Genomic DNA, 24,509 nt, shown 5'->3' on the forward strand with positions numbered 1-24,509 from the left:
GATTCAAAATCATGATCTCCAAATGAAAGAGCTCACGCTTTTCTGTTGCACCACTTGGAAGCGATGATGATCATTTTTAATTTATGAATAAACTACATGCTGTGCTTTTTAACCATTTATAGTTACATTTACTGTTATGGCACAGCTACGAGACAAGAAAGTTCCTGTTATGACTTAAGTTATAGCAACTATAAAAATTGCTCCCTCAGCAGCCTTTCTCTTTTCTTTCTGTTGAAGTTGATAAGACAAAAAGAATGTAGCCTATGTTGCTGACAAACTGGAAAGTGCAAAGTTGTCTGTCCTGAAGACTCTCCCACAGCGGAAAACTTAAAAAACGACTGTTATCTCTAACTGATATCTCCTAATAGAAAACTTCGCCATATCGCTCAGTATACTGTATGTTATTCTTTGTTAAATAATATTGTTTCTAATCTTTTATTATTAGACTACCTCCATTATATTAAAAAAAAAATTTCATCTGACTGACCTTTGATGGAACTGAAGCCTCTCCTAAAGAAATGATCAGCATGTGACATTTTCACTGACATTAACTTATTTTGAACAACAGTCTGTTCATGGTTATATGATTCTTTTGAAATACAGAAGAGGTATACGAAACAAAAGAATATAAAGAGCTTTTTTTTGCTCGTTTTCACTCATAGTATCTGTGGAACTTCCAACTTTAGCAGTTGCTGTATAAAGTTACAGTCTCTAGTCTCTCACACACTCTTTTACACACTCACTAGGGCCACTCCTAAGGGCATTATAGAGTCACTGCTTCAACTACCGGCATGTTTTTTGGGAGATGGGAGAACTCAGAGAAAACCCACGCTAACACAGAATACCTGTGAAACTCCATAACGACAGGAACCTGAGCCCAGGATCGAAAAAGGTGACACCTTTAGCAGCAGCTCATGACCAAAGATTTTGGTGGGGCAGGCTGAAATTAACGACATAGGCTCAAAGATGTTATCACACTTGATTTATGATATAGGCTAATATAGCCTATAAATATAATATGGAAATACTATTAATAATAATAACAATTATAATATGGAAATAGCTTTAGACTAGACTACCTTAGTTTGTCTGAGCAATAATAGGAGACATTTTGTTTTGGTTGCACTGACTGTAGTGAACCAGTTTGCATTAAGCTTTAAGCATTAAGCGTTAAGCTTTTTTGCAGGTTGTGTTGCACAGTATGATGATCTGATCTGATTTCTAAACTTTAAATTCTAAACCTCTACTTATTCAATTATTATTTAAAATCATTATTACTGCTGTAAACCAAGTTTGTTATTAGATTTTATACTTAAGACGTCACAGTTCAGCCGGGGATTGAATGCATTCAGTTTTTTTTTTTTTTTTTTTTTAAAGGAATTAAAGGAATGTTACATTGTTGACAATTAACAAGTAAAGATTAAGTTGAAAAAAAAAAAAAACATTATTTAACATACTAAACAACATAGTCTGGAAAGAAAAAAAAAAGATTATCTTCCTTTTTCCCAAATGCATATTCAGGATCCATAATATTTGGGGATGTAGAGTCAGGGCATGACATTGTAAAGTAGTTCTCCATAAAATTTAAGGACCTTTTTAGTGACTTTATTTCTAGGCATCTGTTTGAGAGTTCCTGGGTTGATTGACATGACGCGTCATCCCGGGTTGACTCACTTGGCTCCGCCCACTATCCTTCTTACTGACGCGATCAGCTTACGGAAGTACGTGTGTGTGAGTGAGAGAGAGAGAGAGAGAGAGAGAGAGAGAGAGGCTGTAATCGTGTCTGTCGTGTAATCGTGTGTGTTGAACAGCCCCTGACATATGACTGACTTGTATCCCTTTTCAGTTCACACGGACTTTCTCCCGGTCGTGTGAGTGCCTCTGCTGTGCTCGGACGCTGCCATGTTGCTGGATCCAGTGGAGTTGTGATGAGTTCCGAGTCTTGAGAGATCCACAGGATCCTATGGGGAAAAACTAGGCTTCTGGACTACCACAGAACTTTTTTTTTAATTGGGCTTGACCGAAACAGACCTTCAAATGAAGTCGGACAGCAAGAGGCGCTGATTGAGTCAATGATCAGATTTGGTGTCTGTGGTTATATTTGTTGCTGTGATTGTGGATCAGGAGCGGAGGCTGAGTGAGTGAGAGAGAGAGAGAGAGAGAGAGAAGGGGACATGAGCGCACAGCCGCCGCACAGGAGAGTCACTAACGTGGGCTCCAAGCTACTCTCCGCGCAGCAGAATGATGCTCTGTTTACTCACCTGGGCAGAAGATGCACTGTAAGTTTCTAACCCCTTATCTATCAGCTTGATTCAGTGCCGAAACGCTTGTTTTTCTTTTCTTTTGTACATCATTTGTCTATCCACAGCAGTAATAAGCAGAACTGGGCTGTGAACTAGCTGCTCCACTGCGCCAGGAAGTGTGTGAGCAGTGTCCAGGTCACACCGACAAAGTTTCTAGTTAGTTTCAGGGCCTAGTGAGCTTCTGACATTCTTCACTAGCTAAGTCGCTAGCTAAGCTGCTTAGCCAGCGTTTTATTTTTTAATTTGTTTATTAATGACTTCATTTTATATATCTTTTTCGTAGGACTTTGTTTTGTTTGGTTTTCCTAAGCCTCACTTAACAACAAAAAACTAACGTGTGGATAATTATAACTAGTGGTTTTACCAATTTCTTTTTCTCCAAAACACCTATGCTACCTGCCTGTCACACTCCATGCCAACGCCTTTAGCCTCGCTCAGGTGTGAAGTAAAGCACAGTAAGAGTGGACTGAGAGAGAGAGAGAGACAGGGACATGGACTGGGTTTACAGTAGGGTTGTACGATACTGAAGAAAAATACAAAATGCTATAAGTGTAAAATCAATTTCAATTAAATTTATATATATTTAGTTATATATTTAAAAGCTGAAACTGACCTAACCAACATACACGTCTCATGTTCTTTTGAGGAAAAAGAAAGCATTCCCTGCTACCTGCGTCAACCTAAAACTTTGACTTTTCGTAACTTTTTGAAGTATTAAAATCATTCAGTTATCACAAACCCTGCTGATATGCATATCACGATATTTACATTTGCTATATTTCGATATATCGTGCAACCCTGGTTTATAGCAGTATAGTTTATAGCAGTAAGTCCTTGTGCTGAGCTAGTGCTCAGGATTACAGCCTATTAATTTAAACCTGGTTTTGAAATTTAACTGGTTTCTCCTAGAAAGCTGTGGATATTTGTTAATGCTAGGTGAGAAGTATCTCATACTGTACAAGAAATAATGGTCTTGTCTTGAGCTGATATGTGTGTTGTTGTGTATACTGCTTTCCTGTGCACCATAAACTTCAATATTCCAGCATCTGAACCTGATTTGTAATTATCTAACATGCTTCATCATTTTTTCCCCTCAGCTCCTATTCCGTAGGGATTTTTATTAAATCTTTATGCCAAGCGAAGTGCAGTCTGTAGGAACCTGCCCTGAAAAAGGTGACCTTTAGGTCATACTTGCCTCGGATCCAGATTGGGCTGCACTTCCTCATTCCAGTGAATTACCTGTGTTATGTTTAGGCAGGTATATGCGACTGTTCTAGGAACAGCAGAAGTAGAGAAACTTCCTCCTCACTCAGGACAAAGTTCAGAGAAGTAGAATTGGAGTTGCGTAGTAATGCGTTTCAGTGCATGACCGAACATTTCCATCATTCATCATGCATTATCCATGAAATCATGCATTACATTAATGTTTTTTTTTTTAAATTCTGCACAAAATTTGTTTCAAACAATGACTAAGTTAATTGCATAAAAAAATAAAGAGATGAGAAAAATCTTTTTGATTCATGCTATATTATAAGTCCATTTTGCCGCCATGATCTGCAGAGCACCGTCATGCCCTCGTTTTTCTTCCTTTTTTTCCGTAACTAATCAGTGACTTGTTTTTTTTTTTTTCATCAATACCCCTGTTGTTACATGATCAAGAAGGAAGTGTTGAGGACTGCTTAAGAGAGTCTTTGATCGTCGTGGCAGAGCAAATAGCTTTTTTTTTTTTTTTTTTGGCAAACAAGGTGGAGAATAATAATGAGGCTACACTGCACCATCAGCAGAGCTGCAGGAAGTGCTGTGATGGACTCACTAACACCTGTGGCTGGAAAATAGTGATCGACTTTGCAAAAGTCTTCTTCTTGGATGCGAACCCAGGGTTTGCTGTTTTTAAATTACCAGCGTTGAAAGGTTTCAGGAGGATTTGGGTCATGTGTGCTGCCAAAGAAATAACCACAGATTTCCTGTTAATACATTAACCCAAAAACGAATTGAGGCTTTTAATTGCTTGCTAACGTTGGGCTGAGCTTACGGGATGTAAACATCAAGTATACAAAATAACATCCAAAATTAAAGTTATGCTTTACGTTATAGAGGAGAGGTATTCAAACTGAGGCGTGTGCCTGAAAAGAAAAAAAAAAATTGCATGTAGGAGCTTCACATTTTAACAGTGGAACACAGAAATATGCCAAAAGAACAGTAGTCTTCTTTCCCCCTAAAATAAAAGTGGCAGATGACCTAATCGGCATGTGAATCCGGAATGATTGACAGTTGTGCAGACCTTTGAGCTCTCTGCTTGAAAGATGTGCTGATATAGCACTCTTGCTCTCTGTTATGGAAAACTCAGATTTTGTAAAATCATTTTAAAAAAGTATATAATATCAGTTAACTACTGAATGTGAACTAGGGATGCCACTGAATTAGAAAAAAATGGCATCTTTGATTTTTGTCTGAAAGAGAAAAATGGCTGAAAATTCTGTCTAGGGGAAAAAAACCCATCAATTTAAATTAATGGTGATTATACCTGGGCAGTGATTTAAAACGCTTTGCTTTCATGACACGGTCAGAAACCAGTCCTGGTTATTATAAAAATGTACTGTTCACTGTGTTTACCAGTGAACTGCTACTATATTATAAGACTGTAGTTTTAGGTGTTACTTTGAAAACGTCTGCAGTAGAGCATATTACAGAACATCTCCTAATGTATGACTCCATCCAGATTTGCTGTACCTCCTTTTAGATTTTAGTGTGTCCATGAGCAGACAGTGTGACAGCGTGGTATTTTCATAGTTGAGAACAGGCAAACCACATGTGACAGTTCTACACTAGTGAATGTAGATGATAAGACCCATGGGATGTGACTGACCTGAAACGGCATTTCCTTCTACATCCAGTAAAGATCGCTGATAAAGTGTCTGATAAAGTTGTCACAGTAACATTCTAAATTCAAATCAGCCAATTGCCTCCGGCTGTAAAATGGGGCTGGTCGCTGTAATAAGAGATTGTACTATACAGTAAGCAATAAATTTGCTATGTGTTATCAGCTAGACTGTATGTTTGGTGTTATATAAACTGCAGAAAAGATTATGTTTGTTGGATGTTAACTGGTGCTAAAACAATAAACGCAAGTAATATTATAGGTACTGTTAACGTATTATGTATTATGGTTACCGTTTTCAAGGCGGTTTATCACACCATATATGAGGTCAAAGAGGTCTTCATGATTTCAAGAAGTGCTAATAATAAAATTTAGCCAACGACCCAGACATCAAGCGCCTGCCAGACATGCCAATGCCTGCTCATAAATATAATGAATTCCAGGAACACTTGAGATACTGGAACCTGTAGGCCACCTCCCAGTTTCCTCCTTCTTCCCCCATCTTCCCCTACATGCTGGTGAGCTTTTATCTTGCAGTTAATTAAAGCCTTTTTGGTCTGCAAGGTTAACAAGCAATTTGACATGTAATTGCTCATTGGTTAATTTTTTTTTTAGCCCACTTGCAACTCTCACAGTACCGTACTCAGAGACTGTTTACAGGGGGGCTAAAGTCGCTGCACTTCAGGGGAAGATTTACAGACAAAGATGAATTTTATGTGATGAATACAGATGAATTCTGAAATCTGACCAGGAACATGAGCTTACACCATTTAAAAGGGCTGTCTTGATTTCAGGTTGACTTTAAAACTGCAGAAAAACAGCCCATATTCGGATTCTAGACCACTATGAATGGAAATGACTCCGGTGTTATATAAGAAACTTTTTTCCATGTCTATAATATGGTAATCATCAAACATGGATGTTATGCCAGTAGTCAGAACTCTTGAATACTAAACAAGTCACTTTGGTGCAGTTTGGATTTTTATAATACACGATAATAATAAATTAATAAAATAAATATAATAAAACAATAAATTATTTGTGCAGCATGTTTCCTTTAAAGTGATATTTTAAGCTAAAACAACGTTAGACACATTAACTGAAGCTTTAGATGAAAATGTTTATGCATATCGTTGTGACTTTCTGCATGTTTTGGGAGAAATCAGTGCATTCTGTGAAATGCTAACACAGACACAACGATCAAGCGAGTACATTCACGGAAATCACCATCATCTAGATTTTCTCTGGAGCTCCAGTTACTGAGTTTGTAGTTTTTAGGGTGAAACAACGCTATAAGCATTCTTTAGTGTTTTCTCAGCGGTAAAAGTTATGTACCCAGGTGAATTAGTGTGTACTGTGTATAAGTCCTGAATGTGCATATTTTAACCCTCTAATCCATCTGTGCACTGCTGAAGCTGGCTATGGTTAAGCACAAAAATACCATTTCACACAAGGTGAATGTGATGTCCTAATGAAACAGTTTCCTAAAAACATAGTTTCTATGACCTTTGTTGTCTTGAAACCCAGAAAAATCAGTTTATAAATGAATATTTGACACTGTTCTTCTTCTCTCTCTGTAGGCCCTGTCTTCCACCGTGGTGCAGGTGTATGCAGCAGAAGGAAATTCATCCTGGAAAAAAAGATGTTGTGGTGTGGGCTGTCTGGTGAAAGACAGCTCTCAGCGATCGTACTTTATCAGAGTATTTGATATCAAAGTGAGTTGGTAACAGTGCACATCAGATATTTTAGATATTGGATGGAGTATCATTGCAAGTCATTATCCATATTTGTTTAACCTTTTAAATAAAAGGCAATAATGTTCTTCGAGCACATCAAATCCCGAAATGATCTGTGGTTCTATTTGGGACTTCTTTCCATCAAGCATTAAACAAGGAAACAAATAGTTTTGCTTCTATCCTTCAAGAGTGAAAGTATGCCAAGTCTTTAACTCTCTGTTATTGTCACAGTTTTGTTTGTTGATACCACAACATTGACTTTTCCGACATACTGCTTAAAATGCATTTCAGCCTATTACTGTACCCTCCTAAATTTAATTTTAAGTTCCTTAACACACAGACCTACAAATAATTATATGGACACCTGATCATCACACACATATGTGGTTCTTCCCCAAACTGTTGCCACAAAGTTGGAAGCACACAGTGATGTCTTTGTATGCTGTAGAATTACAGTTTCCCTTGACTGGAACTAAGAGGCCCAAACCTGTTCATGGTGTACCAAGGTAGGAGTGTTAGGACTCGAGTGTCGAGTCCTGATCTCAACCCCACTGAACACATTTGAGATGAACTGGAATGCCGACCGCACTCCAGGCCTCCTTGCTTCACAACATCAGTACCTGACCTCACTAATGCTCTTGTGGCTGAATGATCACAAATTCCCACAGCCACACTCCAAAATCTAGTGGAAAGCCTTCCCAGAAGAGTGGAGGTTATTATAACGGCAAACACTAGAGGACTAAATCTGGCTTGGGCTGTTCAAAAACATATGAGTGTGATGGTCAGGTGACCACAAACTGTTGGCCATACAGTGTATCTCAGAAGAACATGGGTACTGTTATTTTTCCCTCAAATAGTTCTATTTCATCCTTCCTACCCACCAGAATTACTTGGATACCTCCCTGTACATGTGAATAACAGTGCATTTGTCCACATTACTTCATTTTACCTCTTCATAGTGTCTCTTCGCTTCAAATCAGTTTCCCCAGGCTGTATTAGCAACCACTCATAATGTTGTTTGCTACATTAGCCCTACAAGCTTTCGTTGTGTAGTTTTACGGTTCGCTCCGTAATCTCCCTGTCTGGTCAGTCACGTCATAATCACCTCCGAATATTCCACATCCCCACTGTCTAGCTGACTAGCACGCCTGTGTGGTTGGGAGGTTTTAATCTTGTCATACTGCACACATGTTTATTGCTGAGTATGATGTATTACCTGGAGTTCTGCTAATCTGTTTCTGGTGTTGGAGCTGGTTGTTCCTCCACATGACATAACCTTTTCTCTTTTCTCTTCATTTGGCTTAGATTTCCTCCATGCTAAATCATGCTACATCATGTGGTTACCCAAAAGAGCCATGCTGCAAAGATTATTCTCACGTAGCTGATGTCTGAATCTCTTGGAAGCCAAAGACAGGCATCAGCTATGTGCTTACAGCCTTGGTGTTAACCATCTGTATGATGCAAATCGCCAATTTTGACAACGCCCACAACTGGCAGATTTACTGTCAAATTTGGCCCAAGCCTCACAGCATAAACAGCATATTATTCCCAAAATCCTACATCTGCACTGACTGATACATACAACAAGAAGCCCAGAAAACATTCTAAGTTACTCTCTAGATGAATTACGACCTGCCATCAGACGTGAATACAGGGGCACGCGTTCTTGCTAATATGAATAACAAGCAGGTTGGGTGTGGCTAGGTTTGGGTGATATTGATTTTTTTTTCCTGTTTGTGATTTACCATTTTAAAAATCATATAATAATGGTTGAAAATACCATTGCAGGTTTAATGGCATAATATTGTTACCAGCTATGCACTGGTTGTGCTGAATTCCAACTTCCCAGAAGAATCCGACTCCTCTTTGTGTACTCTCGCTTTACCGTTGCTGCATAGTTAGTCGACATTTCTATTGTTTCTGTTGAGAACATGCAATGTTAAGAATAGGCTACTGTGTGACACGCAGTGCATGTGAAGGGGAGTCAGATTCTGCTCGGCAACATAACACCAACGCTGTATTCAGGTTGTTAGATGAAATTAGCTTTCATTGTAATGTTCTTTGTTAAGCTTTTTCGGTATTGTTCTGGTGATTACTGTGTAGAACAATTAAAAATTAACTGTAATCTACCAAGAGAATAACAGAAACAGAAATCTTGAGTAAATAGGCAGCATAGGTATGCTTTCTCTGTAACACACATTTTGCAAAGGCAAAATGTTAGCCGTTTTATTGCTAGAATTGGAGCCGATCCTTTAATGTACAAAAATTGATCCCTCAAGAAGGGGAGCTGATTGACACTGCTATCTCAATACTGGGATACCTAGGTGTAAAGTGTACTTAATCAGCCTTTTTTAGATATGTGTAAATTGACCCTGTGGAACCTATACTGTGTGTCACTCTTTGGGCCTGCCACCAAAGAGGCCCAGGGTTTTGGAAACTGCAAAGCAAGCATGGCCAAAGAAACCATGTGCCCCCGTGTGTGCCGTACCAAAGAGACCAAAGAGACCAAAACATGGCCAAAGAGACCACGTGTGCCCCCTTTAGATGACCACAACTCGGGCCCATGTTCCAACGCCCGCAATGGTCCCTGCCTGCCTTGCACACTCACTCCCTCAGATCCCTGGTACGTGCCTGATTGCCCGTTATCCACTCAGAGGGTCAGGCTCAAAGACAGCACTCCCCCATCACCTAAGTGCAGGGACTGGCAATAGGTTGCTTTACAGCCAAAACCATCACTCAGCGACTCGACAGCAACTACATCAGATCAGTGGTCCTTATAAAAGGAATACAAACTACAGTTACACCACCAGCACCATCAGCCTTTATGGGCCCAAGGCCTCGTCGATATCAAACCCCAACAAATTTATTGCTCTGTCCCAGGACATCCATTTCCTTCTGGACAGAGGCATGGAAGGTCCCTATAGACCCTTCCTTTTTAAATGCCAAGGGTGTCAGATGTAGTTCAGGTCATGCAACCACAGGACTTGTTCATGTTGGTGGATCTGCATGATGCTAATTTTCATGTCCCCATCGTCCCAGAACACAGGTGGTTTTTAAAGTTTGGCATTCAAGGAGAGGCATTCCAATTCAAAGTCCTACACTTTGACCTCTTTTTAGTGCCATGGGCGTTTTTGAGATTCATGCAAGCAGCTTTGCTTTCTCTGATTTGGACGATTGGCTGCGACTGATGCTCACTGCCTCTGGAGTTTTGGAGGGGTGAAATGGAATGTTAGTTATGTATGCAACTGTCATTCTATGGACCCAGGGTGTCAGTCAGGGTTCCTTGTCATTCAGAACAGGTGCTGGCTCAGTGAAAAGGTTTCAGGGGAAAATGACTGTGCAACAGCAATATTTATTGCAAGTACTGTGTCAAACATCACTACGTGACTCTGTGCAATGCATGCTCAGCATGCACACTCACAAATAGTTTCTCACTACCCCTGCTGGTTATCCAGGGTTTATATAACAGTAACATGCATAACTAGCATTTAGTAGATATTTCATGTTCACTCTTTCCTGCTCCCTCAGAAAGTTTGCCCAACCCATCTGCAGCTTTTTTGTTGATCACAGACCTGATGCATATCTCTAGTCTTGCTCCATTCACATGGCTCCTTGGTATTACAATTAATAATTGTTTTAACATTAGTGATTAAGAATAATATATGATTTCTGCCTTTTACACTCAGGGCAAGGCTTGCATATGTTGTATCTTAAAATCAGTTTTGTTTTTTTTTTTGCGACTTGAAATGTTTAATGTACATGACCATCTCATGATATTGTGATGTTAGGTTAATATTAGGAGCATATTGACAAAAGGCTGGCAATATCCCTCAGTTAGATTACATCAGCTGTGTTTATTTTAAATATCAAATGCAAGTGGCCAGACTCAAGCTAATGGCAAGGTGTCATGCAGTTTTGCCCTGGAGAGTCTTGGGAAGATGACCTAAGTTCATGCAGATCATAACACACTTTTTGAGGTTATTACATTATTACCTATCAACAGTAAATTTGATTTTATTCATTTTGATAGTCTAGTTTCAGTTTTGATTTTGTACAGTGTTTCGTTTATATGAATGGAGCTTTGATAAAATCTGACCTATTTGAGTTAAAATAAAAACCCAGCTATGCACAGAGTTGTAATAACTACGTGAAGATGAAGTTGGAAAATGGTTCAACACCTGCATAGATATGGTGTGTTTCAAGTAAATTAGATGTATATAAGAATGAACTGGGGAGTGCCGTATGCATATGATATGTAAATAAGGGAATAGTGGGTGTAACTTTGCTGAATAAGGGCAATATCACAATAGTCTTGTACTTGGTTATTGTACCTTTAAAATGTTTAATGTGTAATTATCTATAATATAAACTATATAACTCTATCTTACTGCTTAATTTAGTAGAATGACACATTGCAAATCTATCCAAAAATACTTTCGTGACAGCCGTTTTCATTAAGAAAAGGCCTGGTGCTAGCTCAGTGTTTTTGCAGGTGGAGTGTAGGCAAGGTCATATTAGAATAACTGTGTTTGACTTGCCTTCACGGCTGGGAACAAAGCACTTCATCACAGAGCATTGCACTACAGAAAATGGAATGAAAGATTATACTAAATGGGCTGTCATATAAACGCCACATTAACATGGCTGTCCTGTTAATAGCCTAATCCCTTTGTTCTCAACTAAAGTAATGCTTTCAATGCTTTCACAGGATGGCGTATGCTTGTTTGAACAGGAGCTGTACACAGGCTTTGTAATGAACTGTTCCAAACCCTTCTTCATGACCTTTGCAGGAGATGTAAGTGCTCTACCCTTTTTTTTTTTTTTTTTTTAATTTATTAAAGCTTGTACTCAGAGTGGTACTGTATGACCATGTGCAACCTTCTGTATATAAAATGGCATTGTAGATGGAAATAATTACAGCCAGGTTGCATTCCAGACTTTCATTATAACAGTTTTGTGTGTGAAGTCCTCAGAAAGCAATAGCAAAGCATCCTTGGATGCACTTAAGATGACTTTTGTTGGGCGGAACAGTGAATGTTACTCATTCAGAATTAAAAAAATCATTGCATCATTGATGTCATTGCATCATTGAGTTTCTTGGAATGGGATGTTTCTTAATAGCACTTTGCTGGAATACAAATTTTGAGTAAGTTTGGGAGGATTGTCTTAAAGTGTATAGTTTGTGCTTTGGCTAACTAGATAGCTGGCAAGGAGCACTGACAGTAGTCAAGTGTTGTCAAAGCAGCTTACCTCCTATACAAAGATTTGTTTTTATGTAAGAACTTGTAATTACAGTCATGAGGATTTGTTTATAGGAAGAGAATTAAATTTACATTTATGGCATCTGGCAGACACCCTTATCCAGAGTGACCTTACATTTATCTCATTTATACAACTGAGCAGTTGAGGGTCAAGGGTCTTGCTCAGAGGTCCAACAGAGGCGGCCTGGCAGTGCTGGGGTTTGAACTCATGACCTTCTGATCAGTAGGCCAAAGTCTTAACCACTGCGCTACCACTATCAAAGTCAGATTGGAGAGAGATTCTTTTTTTAAAACATCTTGAGATCAGGTGAGAAACCAAAAATTTGACTTTGTGCTGTCGATTTTGAAATAATAGGTGAGAGACAATCTGGTCATGAACATAATGTAAACTTTCAGTGTCTCCCAGATAGTGGAGGGGGATATCTCTGAAGTGCAATTAATGTCTAAGAGTTTGTGATTTGTGTGGCAAGAAAGTGTGTAAAGGCGTGGTCAGAAAGGAGCAGAGAGATCAAACGTAAGAGTTTGGGAGTAAGGAGCTTGTATGGAAATGAACATGCCATGCATAGTGGTGTATGATTAGAGATGACAGTACTACCATATGAGCGGGATTTAATTTGGAGCAGCAGTACTTTGTCTAGAAAAAAAATCATTTTGGGAGTATGAGTGATGGAAAGGAGAAAAAAAGAATCTTGCCTCTTATGTCAAGCATGACGTGACGTCTAGCCATGTAAGGTTAGGAAAGTCTCCAGAGCTCACCCAGGAAAGCTACTAGATCCATGCTTAGTAGAGAACAGTCATGAAAATTTGTGTAAATATTTCTTCTAATATTGGTTTTGGATGCAATCCTGCAGCACCTTCTATAAACCCAGGGATCTAATAACTATAAATAATTTTAAAGTGATGCAGGTTAGTCAGCATCACTGATGTTCTTTGTCAGTAGGCATATCATAATCACAGTAGCAAACAATATAATAAAACACTTTGTCTACTTACACAACATTTTGTTGGATTTTGTACAGTATTTTTGATGCAAATTCAATTCTACCCCAAAACAGAAGTGTCAGATTGGCTTCAACTTTGCTGATGAGCAAGAGGCCAAACAATTCAGAGTGGCAACCAACGAGCTGGCAACGAGAAGACACAGGAAAACTGGTAAGCACTGCGTCTGTCTTGTGACCGCCTGTCTCTTTTTAAAGTCACTTCTATCATTTTATACATCAATTTTATCTTCATTATATTTCTTTGTGTTTACTATGCAAAGTCCCTGTAATTGCTTTGCATTGAGTCCAATTTATAGGGCAGGTAGATCACTTTTTAAATAGTTCACAACAGGAGATTGATTTTATCACTATATATCATATTAATGTGTTCATCTTAAGATAGAGGTCACTATTTTCATGAACATGGCGCAAGATTGTGGCGTTTTATAGCGTTGGTGTTTTTGTGACCATAGATAACATAGTGCAGTGCAACGAAATGTAAAAAAAAAAAAAAAAAAAAAAAAGCTTTGTATTTTAGATTTGCATTGCAGTATTGAATCAAATCAGCACAATTCCCAGACTGTAAAGTCATTCTTTATATTTTTGTGCATTAAACAAACAAAACGCATCCTTACACAAGGCTGTGTGATCATTTCTGTGAGAAAACACTTCAGAAAGCCATTATCACTTGTAATCAACATTTATGACTGACCATAGAATATGTTCCTTTGTGGCTTTCTGATGAGACTTTAATGTAGCTAGCAAAAATCCAGCTAGCAAGTAGGGTCAAATTTAAGCTGAAAAAACATGACTAATCTTAATTAAATATAGTGTTTTTAATGAATTAATTATTCAGTTGTTTTATTGATATAGTAGTGCTTGAACATTATTTATGGAGTTTACAGCTGTCCCTTGCCTACATTAGAATAAAATCGGAATATTATCTACATTTAAACTACTGTGTGCATGTAAACATGGTGAATCTCTCTATCTCTTCTGTCGTTTGCTAGAATGTCTCTTTCTTCCTCATGCCATCATCCTTTTTTTTTTTCATCATTGTGCACGCTCCTTGTTATCTTGCCTATCTCATGTTTCGTACTCATTCTCTTTGAAGATGGTTGGTACTTTGAAGCTCTGTGGAGTCCTACCAAGATGGTCTGCTTTTGATTACCTTTGCTCATAACTTATTCTTCTTAAAACACTTCCTTAGTTTCTTCTGCATGTCTGCTGACTCACCAGGTTATGCCGGGGAAACGGGCCAAATTGTCCACATGAAGCCTCCATAACAGCTGCTTGTGATTGGTCTTTCAATCTATGAAAGTGTGTCACAAACCTTTCTTCAATTTACTGCCTCAACTTCTCTTTCTCCTCACTGTATGACACTAAAAGTACATTAACGAAATTTTCTCAAGCATAATAATGGTTATCTTACTTCTGTCTTCCAGAAAAAAGATCTGTGCCACAAAATGGTAGGTGGAACTTTAATCCATGAATTGACAACAGTTGAATTTTTACTTTACTTAATTTACTTTAACAATGAAAGAATCATGCATACACTGTTCCCCAGATGTGTTCTTCTTTAAAGCACGGTAGCACTACTCAATCCTCTCAATGGTCTTGCCACCATATGTACCCTATATGTGAAGTATCTACACCTCCTCCTTATAAAGTTCCCCCCTGTTGCTAAAATGTTCATGTTATAGCTGTGTGTATCCTCCCAGCCTGGAGGCACAGCCACTTAGAGGCACCGAAATCCAGTCACACTGGAAATTAGCATTTAGGTCTTTTTGTTATATATACAGTTGGCTCCAGATGGAGGGGGAAAAAAAACTTCTCTCAACAAATCTGTGGAAACTTGTCCTTGTTTCTCATAGTGTTGGCCAACTTCAGATTCAGCATATGAGAAAATTAAATTTGATTTGCTCTGTCTTGTTTGCATTATTTACCATAGAGAAGTGGCCTTCCAGAAAAAAAAAATAGCAACTTTAATCAACATTCAATCATTTACTTACTGTAAAAGAATAAGACACACAGCATAAACATTTGTCCAGTTGTCAACCAGTTGTCTGAGAAAGAAGAAGAAGAATGGGCAAAATAATTGTAGTAGTAGTAGTAGTAGTATTCCACAGTATGAAGCTGTTGTTGTCTCAGAGGACCTATTGGCTTTGTAGTTTCAGGGGTATTTTCGGAATGGCAACTTGTTATCTTTAACAATGCATCTGTAGTCTCATGTATATTTTTTTGGAGTTTAAGGAAATTGGCTGGTAAATTTTTTTTAGCATCTTTGAGAATCTGCCAGTTTTTCTGAAGACTTTTTTTGGCAGGTAATTCCTGACAGCCTGCATTCCTTTCTTTCCATGTCTGAAAAAGTTAACTATTGCATAATGTGTTTCCTTCGTTATTGACAGCCATTTTTCTGTAACATGTAGTTGGAAAATTGCAAAATTTTGGTTGGAAAAGTAAAGTTTGGAAAGGAAATGTAAAATGTCTTTTTTTTTTTTTTAATTGTTGCAATAATGCAGAAGTCATAGAATAAACATCTAAGACAAAATGAGAATAAAATAAAAGTTTAGGGTGCCTAAGATATTAACAAAGTCCCATACACACACACACACACAAACACACACACACACACGTATATAGGGCTATCTAAGCAAGTACAAATTACAGCTGTAGTGGAAGGTGGCCATGTTCTATAGGTTACAGGAATGTGTTTTATTTACAGAGCCTACACTGCCGATGGCAACAGTGGACATCAGGAACCCTGAGATCAACAATGTCCGATATACCAACAGTTATCAAGTCAACAACAACCTCTCCAGCAACTTTAAAAAAGACAAGGGCAAAGGCAAAAACAAAAAGAAGAAAATCACAAAGTCTGAAATTGGCACACCTAGCAACTTCCGGTGAGTCCGTCATCTAATGTTACGCCGTTTTTCACATGTTAAATGATGTGCAGGTCCAGAAACTACAGAAGTTCCTCCCTGGAATTCTATTTTCTTAATGACTGTATTAGTAAGATTCCACTTTATATTTCCTCTCCATTGCATCAAATGCTTGCAATTCACGCTGATAGGTGAATAGATAGGTGAATGATAGGTGAATAGATCCCCACCCCTCATAATCCCCAGTTTTTGGAGGATGTGTACCAGATGATGGGATGTCTGTTGGACGTATAATAGTATAAAAGTCTGATCATTGTGTATTTTTTCCCTGTCAGGCATGTTGGACATGTAGGCTGGGATCCTAACACAGGATTCGATGTAAGTACGGGATTTGATGTAAGCACTTATGAATCCTTGGTCCTTTCATGAGTCTTTATTATCAGGATTACAGGATTATATTATGTTATACTTTCTGTAGTAAGCATATTTACTGACTAGGAAGGTATTTAGGAGTTGTCTGAGGTACTTAAATAAAAACGACAAGATGTGTCAAACAAATTTAAAATTTAGCCAAGTGTTAACAAAAGAAAAGTACATGAATATGAATCTCTAGCATTAAAGTTCATGATCAAATAGATTTTGGCATTTTAAAATGTCTTTTGCTTAAGAAAGTGAAACAGTTTCACCTTCCATGTTTTATGCAATACAAACCCTACTGGTAATGGCTCTTCTATCTGTAGTAGTGCAAAAAAATAACACTTGTGTTGTAAATCTATTCCATAAGCTGCCTATTTTTTTGCGCTGAAGGGGAAATTTTATGTTTATGTCATGAAATTAGTGCTGTTACGCAAATAATTTCATCCCCACCAGTGACTGGTTATTTTACTCTTTTTTTTGTATTTGCATAATCAACTCATGAATTGGTTAAAATATCAATCACTAGTGTAGACACATTTAAAACAGATTGCTCAAACTACTTCAGGAGATCTGAGACACTTTATAGCCAGATATGCAAGTGTAAATAAACTCTCAAGGTCACATTTGACAAGCAAAACACCTCCTCAGCACATTACGTCACAGATGGCACCTTCTTTTGAGGTAAAGGCATGCAAAATCGCAACTTTTGACTCAGCAGACATCTTTGACAAAATGAGGAAGAGCTCAAGGAAGTAGTGGTCAAGCATAATAAGCTGCTTTGCATATTAATGTGTGATGCAGCAATCAGATATCAAGGTGCTTGAAATGGCCAGGTGATCAGACTCGGTTTATTATGTCATCGAGTGCTGAAGTTACCCTTACTGATGTCAACCCTACGAGGATAGTATGTTTGGACTTTTATTTCCTCAGCTGAAAGGTAATTTTTTTCATATTTGAAGACCTTCAGTATGTGATTTTTAGTACCTATATTAGTACTAGAAGTAAGAGAATAACAGAGAGGACTAAGGATGTCATACTTTTATATCCATATATCCCAGAATTCTTTTTAAAACTGGTAAAATTACTTCATATTCCTGACACTATATAATTACAAAAAAAGCTAATTGCCCCATTTGGGGAAAAAAAAAAAAAAAAAAGCAATTTGCTGCATTAATACTGATCACCGATATGCATATTTGTTACATATTGTGCCAAATAATGCAAACTGATAGTTTTCCGTTGTTGAGTGGTAAAATATCACCTTTTTGTTTTATGTTTTTTCATTACTATTTACCAGTTATTTGGCTTCTTGTATATTCCCAGCTTAATAATCTAGACCCAGACCTGAAGAGCCTGTTTGACGTGTGCGGTATTTCTGAAGCCCAGCTAAAAGACAGGGAGACGTCAAAGGTTATCTACGACTTTATCGAGAAAAAAGGAGGCGTGGAGGCTGTAAAGAGTGAGTTCCGAAGACAAGGTAAGTGTGTGTATGTGTGTGTGTTTGTGTGTGTGCATGCTAAGGGATAAGGGAGACACACTATATTACACCATACTGGCTTGTTTGTGTGTTCGTAGGGTTCTTTACCTTCAAGCTGTTAAAATTACACAGTCCAGTAACTCGACTTTGCATCAGTTCTATGCTTAAAATCTTTCAAGTACTTCCTTGGGCAGTTTGTGAGAACAACTTTACAATCTACATCTGCAGCGTCTAACTTTTGATGTCCCAGACTAGTGTGTGTTGATTTATTGCTCGGCCTGAAATTTGTTAGATATGAAACTTAATAATCAGGGCAAGTTGGCTCCACTTTATAAATCAGTGATGCTGCTAAGTAAGGTCTTACCTTAAATGTCCATTTTAATGGTAGGTGATAAATCCAAAACTGAATATCAAGATAGTTTTCAGATCTTAAATGGTAACAGTATCTTTTGCAATATTTTAACACAAGAGTTTGGAGGTTGTTGCTGTTGTAGAAACAGAACATTTAAATACTGTTTCAGTGTAATTATTTAGCACATATATACGTGTGTGTGTGTGCGCGTGTGCGCGCGTGTGTGTGTGTGTGTGTGTGTGTGTGTGTGTGTGTGTGTGTGTGTGTGTGTGTGTGTGTGTGTATATATATATATATATATATATATATATATATATATATATATATATATATATATATATATATAAAATTTGGTTGCTTAAAATATTTTGCTTTTATCTCCCTCAAGCCCCTCCCCCTCCCCCCTCTCGAGGTGGTCCTCCTCCACCTCCTGCCCATAGCTCAGGTACTCCTCCTCCTCCACCCCCATCCCGTGGGCGAGGAGCTCCGCCTCCCCCACCTCCCTTCAAAGCTCCCACTTCTGCTCCTCCTCCTCCTCCTCCTTCCAGACCAGGCATGGGAGTTCCACCTCCTCCTCTTCCAACGAGAGGCCCCCTGCCACCTCCACCTATGCCTGCATCCATGGCTTCACAGGCCCCACCTCCTCCACCTCCACTATCCTCTGCAGGAGGAGGAGTTCCACCTCCTCCTCCTCCACCTCCACCCCCGGGACCACTTCCACTCAATTCTGCTCCTCCAGGATCGGGTTCAGAGGGAAGGTCTGCGCTCCTGGACCAGATTAGAGAGGGGGCGGCGTTGAAGAAAGTTGAACAAGGGAACAAGACGGTAACAAACAGCGGTGGTCGAGGCGCTCTTTTAGACCAAATTCGACAGGGCATCCAGCTCAAAACAGTGAGTTCATCTTTGATGTGGCTTCACCATTGTTCATTTCTACATCATGAATGTTTTAATTGATATTACAGATGACTTTTTTTGTCTTTGTGTCCTGTAATACATTTATTTTGATCAGTTTATATATTTTTATTTTTTATTAGTTTCTCAGTTAAGAGTCCTTAAACTCACCCTCATCCATATAATGGTTATGGTTATAATGTATTTTATATAGACTCAAATATGTCAGAAATGGATTAGATCAGGGATGTCAAACTCATTTTAGGTAATGGGCCACGTTACATTACACTTAGTCCAGTGTCAAGTGGGCTGGACCATAAAAATCAGCCTAGTGACCAATAACACATTAACAATTCTTCTTGAATATGTTCATTTATCTTAACCTATCTGAAAGGTACATTCTGAACGCACAAATGGATTATACATATATCACCTACATTTTACCATGTATACACACTGGCTTGCATCGGCATTCATCTTGCCTTAAATTGGGATTTTATGTCATGAATCTACACATAAGAGCTCATAATATTAAAGTGAGCGTTAAATCAATGTAATTCGCAAAATTATAGCAAAAAACAACCAACCTCCATTTACATCTACATTACATAATGTTACTATTTATTTTAGTATTGCAATTTAGTATTCAGTATTGCATTTATTGCACATTGCACATTATTGCACATTACATTGCACAAACGGCACATATTGCACAAAACCGCACATATCTGCACTTTATATCTGTACTGTCAGACTGCTGCTGTCACCATCCATATATCCATATATATATTCTTATACACTGTTGTTTTAATCTCTTCATATATATTTTTATGTATATATTTTTCTTTATTTAATATTCTTCTATATTTTCTTATTTTATGTCGGAACAGTTGTATAAAGCATTTCACTGCAAGTCGTACTGTGTATGGTTATACATATGACAAATAAAATTTGAATTTGAATTTTGAAAAAAGTGATTGAGAAAACTCCTAAATTAGTTCTTTTGGAAAGAGTCATGGTTACAGTGTCAATAATAATAATAATAATAATAATAATAATAATAATAATAATAATAGTAATAAGTTTATTGCTCTATTTTGCCCCCTAGTGGAATAACCAAGACTCACTTTTTTATCATTTGACTCAATTTTGGTCTACAATATGAATTTAATTTATAACATGGATTCTAAATTCATTTGCTGAGCCGGATTAGAGCCTTTACTGGGCCGGTCCCAGCCCATATTGTTGACACTCCAGACTGTTCCTCTCTGTTATTCAAATGTGCTTTTATTTAAAATATGATAGAGTTTCCCTGATTCGGAAATGCTGTACTTAGCAAGCTAATGGCTTTAAACATGACAGAACTCCCAGCTATTCCTTCCTGTGGACTTGCATTGTTCAACAAGGCTGAGGTCTCACATCCCTCTGACATTTTCTTTACACCTTGTCTGCTTAAATGTTAAATTAGACAGACTGAACGAGCGGCACAGCTCACATGTACACTAGGTAGAAATGCAAATGTGAACAGGATTGCCTACATTTTATTTTGGCCAGGTTTAGTGTGCACAAGAGGAAGTGCATAACAAATAAAAGGATTGTTATACTTTTTAAATGTGGCAGAATCAGACTTGTTTAGAGAGCGGACACTTGGCAGCCTTTGGCACGTTGTTGTGCAAAAAAAAAGCAAATACACATTTTCAATCGAATTTGAATTCTGTCTTAAATTATGCAGGCAAGTCTGGGAATGGTTGCCATTGAATTGTTTCATATATGTACTGATTATTTTTTTAATTACATCGTATAACATTTGTGCAGCTTTGATTGTCCTTTGACATGTTTTGGGAGTGGTTCTGGAGAAGAAAATCTAAACTATAATATAAAACTAAAATATTGCTGAATATGGAATTTATCTGTTTAATTTCTTTAAATGTAACAGACATGTTCTGCTGTCTGACAGATTATTTCTGACTGCTGTGGTTTTGTAGGTACCAGATGGTTCAGACCCAGCCCCAGCAACTCCCGCCCCCTCAGCAGGCATTGTGGGAGCTCTGATGGAGGTGATGCAGAAGAGGAGCAAAGCCATCCACTCTTCAGGTGTGTAACACCCACATCTCACCCAGCACTTTGCATCACACATGCACGACTTGTGATGTGTGCGACATGACTTCTGGTGTGTGTGGCGTGTATTTATATCTTGGTGAGGACCAAATGTCTCCTTAAGGATAGGAATATCTGACAGCTTGGACCTTGTAGGGACATTTGGCAGTTTCCAACAAGATAAACTACCCTTTTATTTTTTTAACAAAAACTATTTTAAAAATGAAAAGATCAAAAGATTTGCTTTCGGTTAATGAGGTTAGGGTTAGATTTAGATGAAGGCAGAGAATTAAGTAGCTGTGTGTGTGTGTTTTTATGTGTTTTTGGTGGTGTCCTACAACGAGCTCATTAGCATTTGATCATCGATTGTAACCTAAACATTTTTCCACAGAGGAAGATGATGATGATGATGATGATGACTTTGAGGATGAAGATGAATGGGAAGACTAACAGCACTTTCTCCCTCCCGCTGATCACGGGGTCTGAAAGGAAAACACTAAACTGTTTTCAGTCTCTGAATCGTGCTCCGATTATAATTTAAATGGTTATCTCCTTGCTTTTCTATTAATCTGTGTAATACCTCATTTCATCTGAAAATGAACCATTTGTCATGGTTTGTCTTACTACAGGTTTCTTTTCTTTATCCTCCTCTTCTCAGATTACTGTGCAGTTTGCATCATGTTTTCTTGACTTGCAGAGTCGAATGGGTTTTTTTTTCTGATCCATCTTTTACAGAAAGTCAAAGGAACAAATTTAATGTTGGCAACTTTTACTGGAAGCAGGAACACTATCTTCATGCAGCATTCTTCTGTACCTCACATTTTCTAAATTCAGATTCTAGCATGGTGTCATTATTTTCTTAAAATATTAAAGTTTGAATCTTATATTTTTACATACATTAAAGTCTAAATCTGCTATGTGAATAGAGAGTAATATCACAGATATATGCAAAAAAAAAAAAAAAAAACGTATCATGCTTGAGGAATTCTTACAACAGTTGCTCTAGCAATTGTAGTTTTTGGTTCTAGTTATCTTTCCTTTTTTTTTTTTTTTTAAATTAACCAGAGACCCAGAAATATTTTATTTCTGATATTCTGAGAATTGTTGGTTTATTTTAGTCAATTCAGTGTTCATGTATTTAAAAAAAATAAATAAATAAATGTCAGCTCAGACTTCATTTGTCATGCTAATGACAGATATGCTGTGATGCTTTACTAATTCCGCATAAAGATCCCAGTCATGAATCTGACTACAGGCTACATGCATTCTTTTTACTTTTTTTTTTTTTTTTTGTCTGAGATTTATGTTTGTAGCAGGAAACTGCAAAACATCGGATATTGGAAGTGTTGAGATGAGATTTATTAAATTGTGCACTCAAATAAATGTCAATATTTACACAGTGTTTGCGATTGCATATCTTGACTTGTTCACTGTATCCTCTTCTGCGCTATACTGTATATAGAGATATAGATGACCTTAGCTACTTGATAATGTGCTGATTTTTTTGTTTGTTTTTAACTTAATCACCTGGGATCAACCGAAAACCTCTCTTATTTGTGTAATTATTTTTGTGTAATCAGTGTGAACCCAGTCTGCTTATATTCCATAATGAGTTCTTGTATCGTGTGCATTTTCACTTATAATGCCTACCACATATAAAAGTTATCCTTATTATACACTACTTGGCCAAAAGTTTGTGGACACCTGACCATCACACCCATATGTGCTTCTTCCCCAAACTGTTACCACAAAGTTGGAAGCACACAATTCTATAGAATGTCTTTGTATGCTGTAGAATTACAATTTCCCTTCACTGGAACTAAGAGGCCCAAACCTGTTCCAGCATGACAATGCCCCTGTGCACAAAGCGAGCTCCATGAAGACACGGTGTGTTAAGGTTGGAGTGGAAGAACTTGAATATCCTGCACAGAGTCCTGACCTCAACCCCACTGAACACCTTTGGGATGAACTGGAACACTGACTGAACCCCAGCCCTCCTCACTCAGCATCAGTGTCTGACCTCACTAATGCTCTTGTAGCTGAATGATCACAAATCCCCACAACCAAGCTCCAAAATCTAGTGGAAAGCCTTCCCAGAAGAGTGGAGATTATTATAACCATAAAAGGGGGACCAATTCCATATCAATACTCATGGTTTTGGAATGGGCGCATATGGATGTGATAGTCAGGTGTCCACATACTTTTGGCCATATAGTGTATAGTGTAGCAGCTCAGCCGTCATCTGGTTCAGGAGTGATTATATGCTCGTTTTCTTTCTGTCAGTTAGGCATTAAAATATTGGTTCCACTTTCATGTTTGATTTTTTTCCCCAGTTCCAAGTACACATGACTCAGCTCATTAACAAGTCCTAAAATATTTGTAGGGAAACAGTAAAATGTGTAGTGCAGCTACTGGAGGATCAGATTGCACTGAACACAGTCCCAATAGAACCTGATTTTAATAGCTGACATATACACCAGTCATGGTGCATAATTATGTAGTCTAGCTTTAGTGTCATTGTATCATCTTTTGGTATATCTTTAGCTGTCTTAGAAAACCTGTCTGATGTCACTGTAGCTGAATTCTGGCTAAATCAGCCAAAATCGGGTTCAACCACGATTGGGTTTTTCTGCCTATAATATACTTAAACACATCTGCATTAAGAAATATTAAGTATATTTCACCAAAATGAACTGGAAATGTTTTTATTTTCAATTCTGGTCTAGGTATTGAAAGGTTTAACAACCACAGTGATAAAAACAGTTCATCTGCCTAAAATTGTGTAAAATCTTGCTAGTTAAGTGTGAGTTCTTACCCACAATTTTACTAAGTTGTTTCATTTTGTAATCAGATACAGGCTGTCAAATTGTCCATGATGCATCAGTGTGCTCACGTTGTCAAAACAGAGAAGAGCACATACACACTTTGTACAGCCCATAAAGTTTTCAAATGTTTAAAATGGCATATAGAAATATGGGAAATTTAGCCAACAGAGCAGAACTGACTGAACTAATCAGCAGTTATGGTAGCATTGTAGTGATTAAACATTTGCATTTCCTATTGTAAATGTATCATTCTTTGATAAAAGGTTTTTACATAAGCAAATTAGGTTATAAGGGTGATTCTATAAATGGAGGACATTTCGTGTCCCATCCACACATTTTCAAGGTATATATGCTCATAATTAAAAAAAAAAAAAAAAAAAAAAAGCACTTATTGAGTCTATTGAATA

The 24,509-nt window shown here is 37.8% G+C and overlaps 1 protein-coding gene across 1 annotated transcript; it reads left to right on the forward strand.

The window, feature by feature from the left end:
• The first annotated feature begins 1,718 nt into the window (after positions 1-1,718).
• On the forward strand, positions 1,719-22,691 carry waslb (WASP like actin nucleation promoting factor b). Its single transcript, XM_026923646.3, has 11 exons — positions 1,719-2,279; positions 6,762-6,896; positions 11,626-11,712; positions 13,234-13,330; positions 14,604-14,627; positions 15,884-16,064; positions 16,379-16,421; positions 17,784-17,937; positions 18,678-19,180; positions 21,166-21,274; positions 21,669-22,691. The coding sequence occupies exons 1-11, from the start codon at positions 2,175-2,177 to the stop codon at positions 21,725-21,727; spliced, it is 1,497 nt and encodes a 498-aa protein (XP_026779447.3). The 5' UTR covers positions 1,719-2,174; the 3' UTR covers positions 21,728-22,691.
• The last annotated feature ends 1,818 nt before the right edge of the window (positions 22,692-24,509 follow it).

Source organism: Pangasianodon hypophthalmus, chromosome 18 (assembly GCF_027358585.1).
Source record: "Pangasianodon hypophthalmus isolate fPanHyp1 chromosome 18, fPanHyp1.pri, whole genome shotgun sequence".
In the NCBI taxonomy this organism is placed as follows: domain Eukaryota; kingdom Metazoa; phylum Chordata; class Actinopteri; order Siluriformes; family Pangasiidae; genus Pangasianodon; species Pangasianodon hypophthalmus.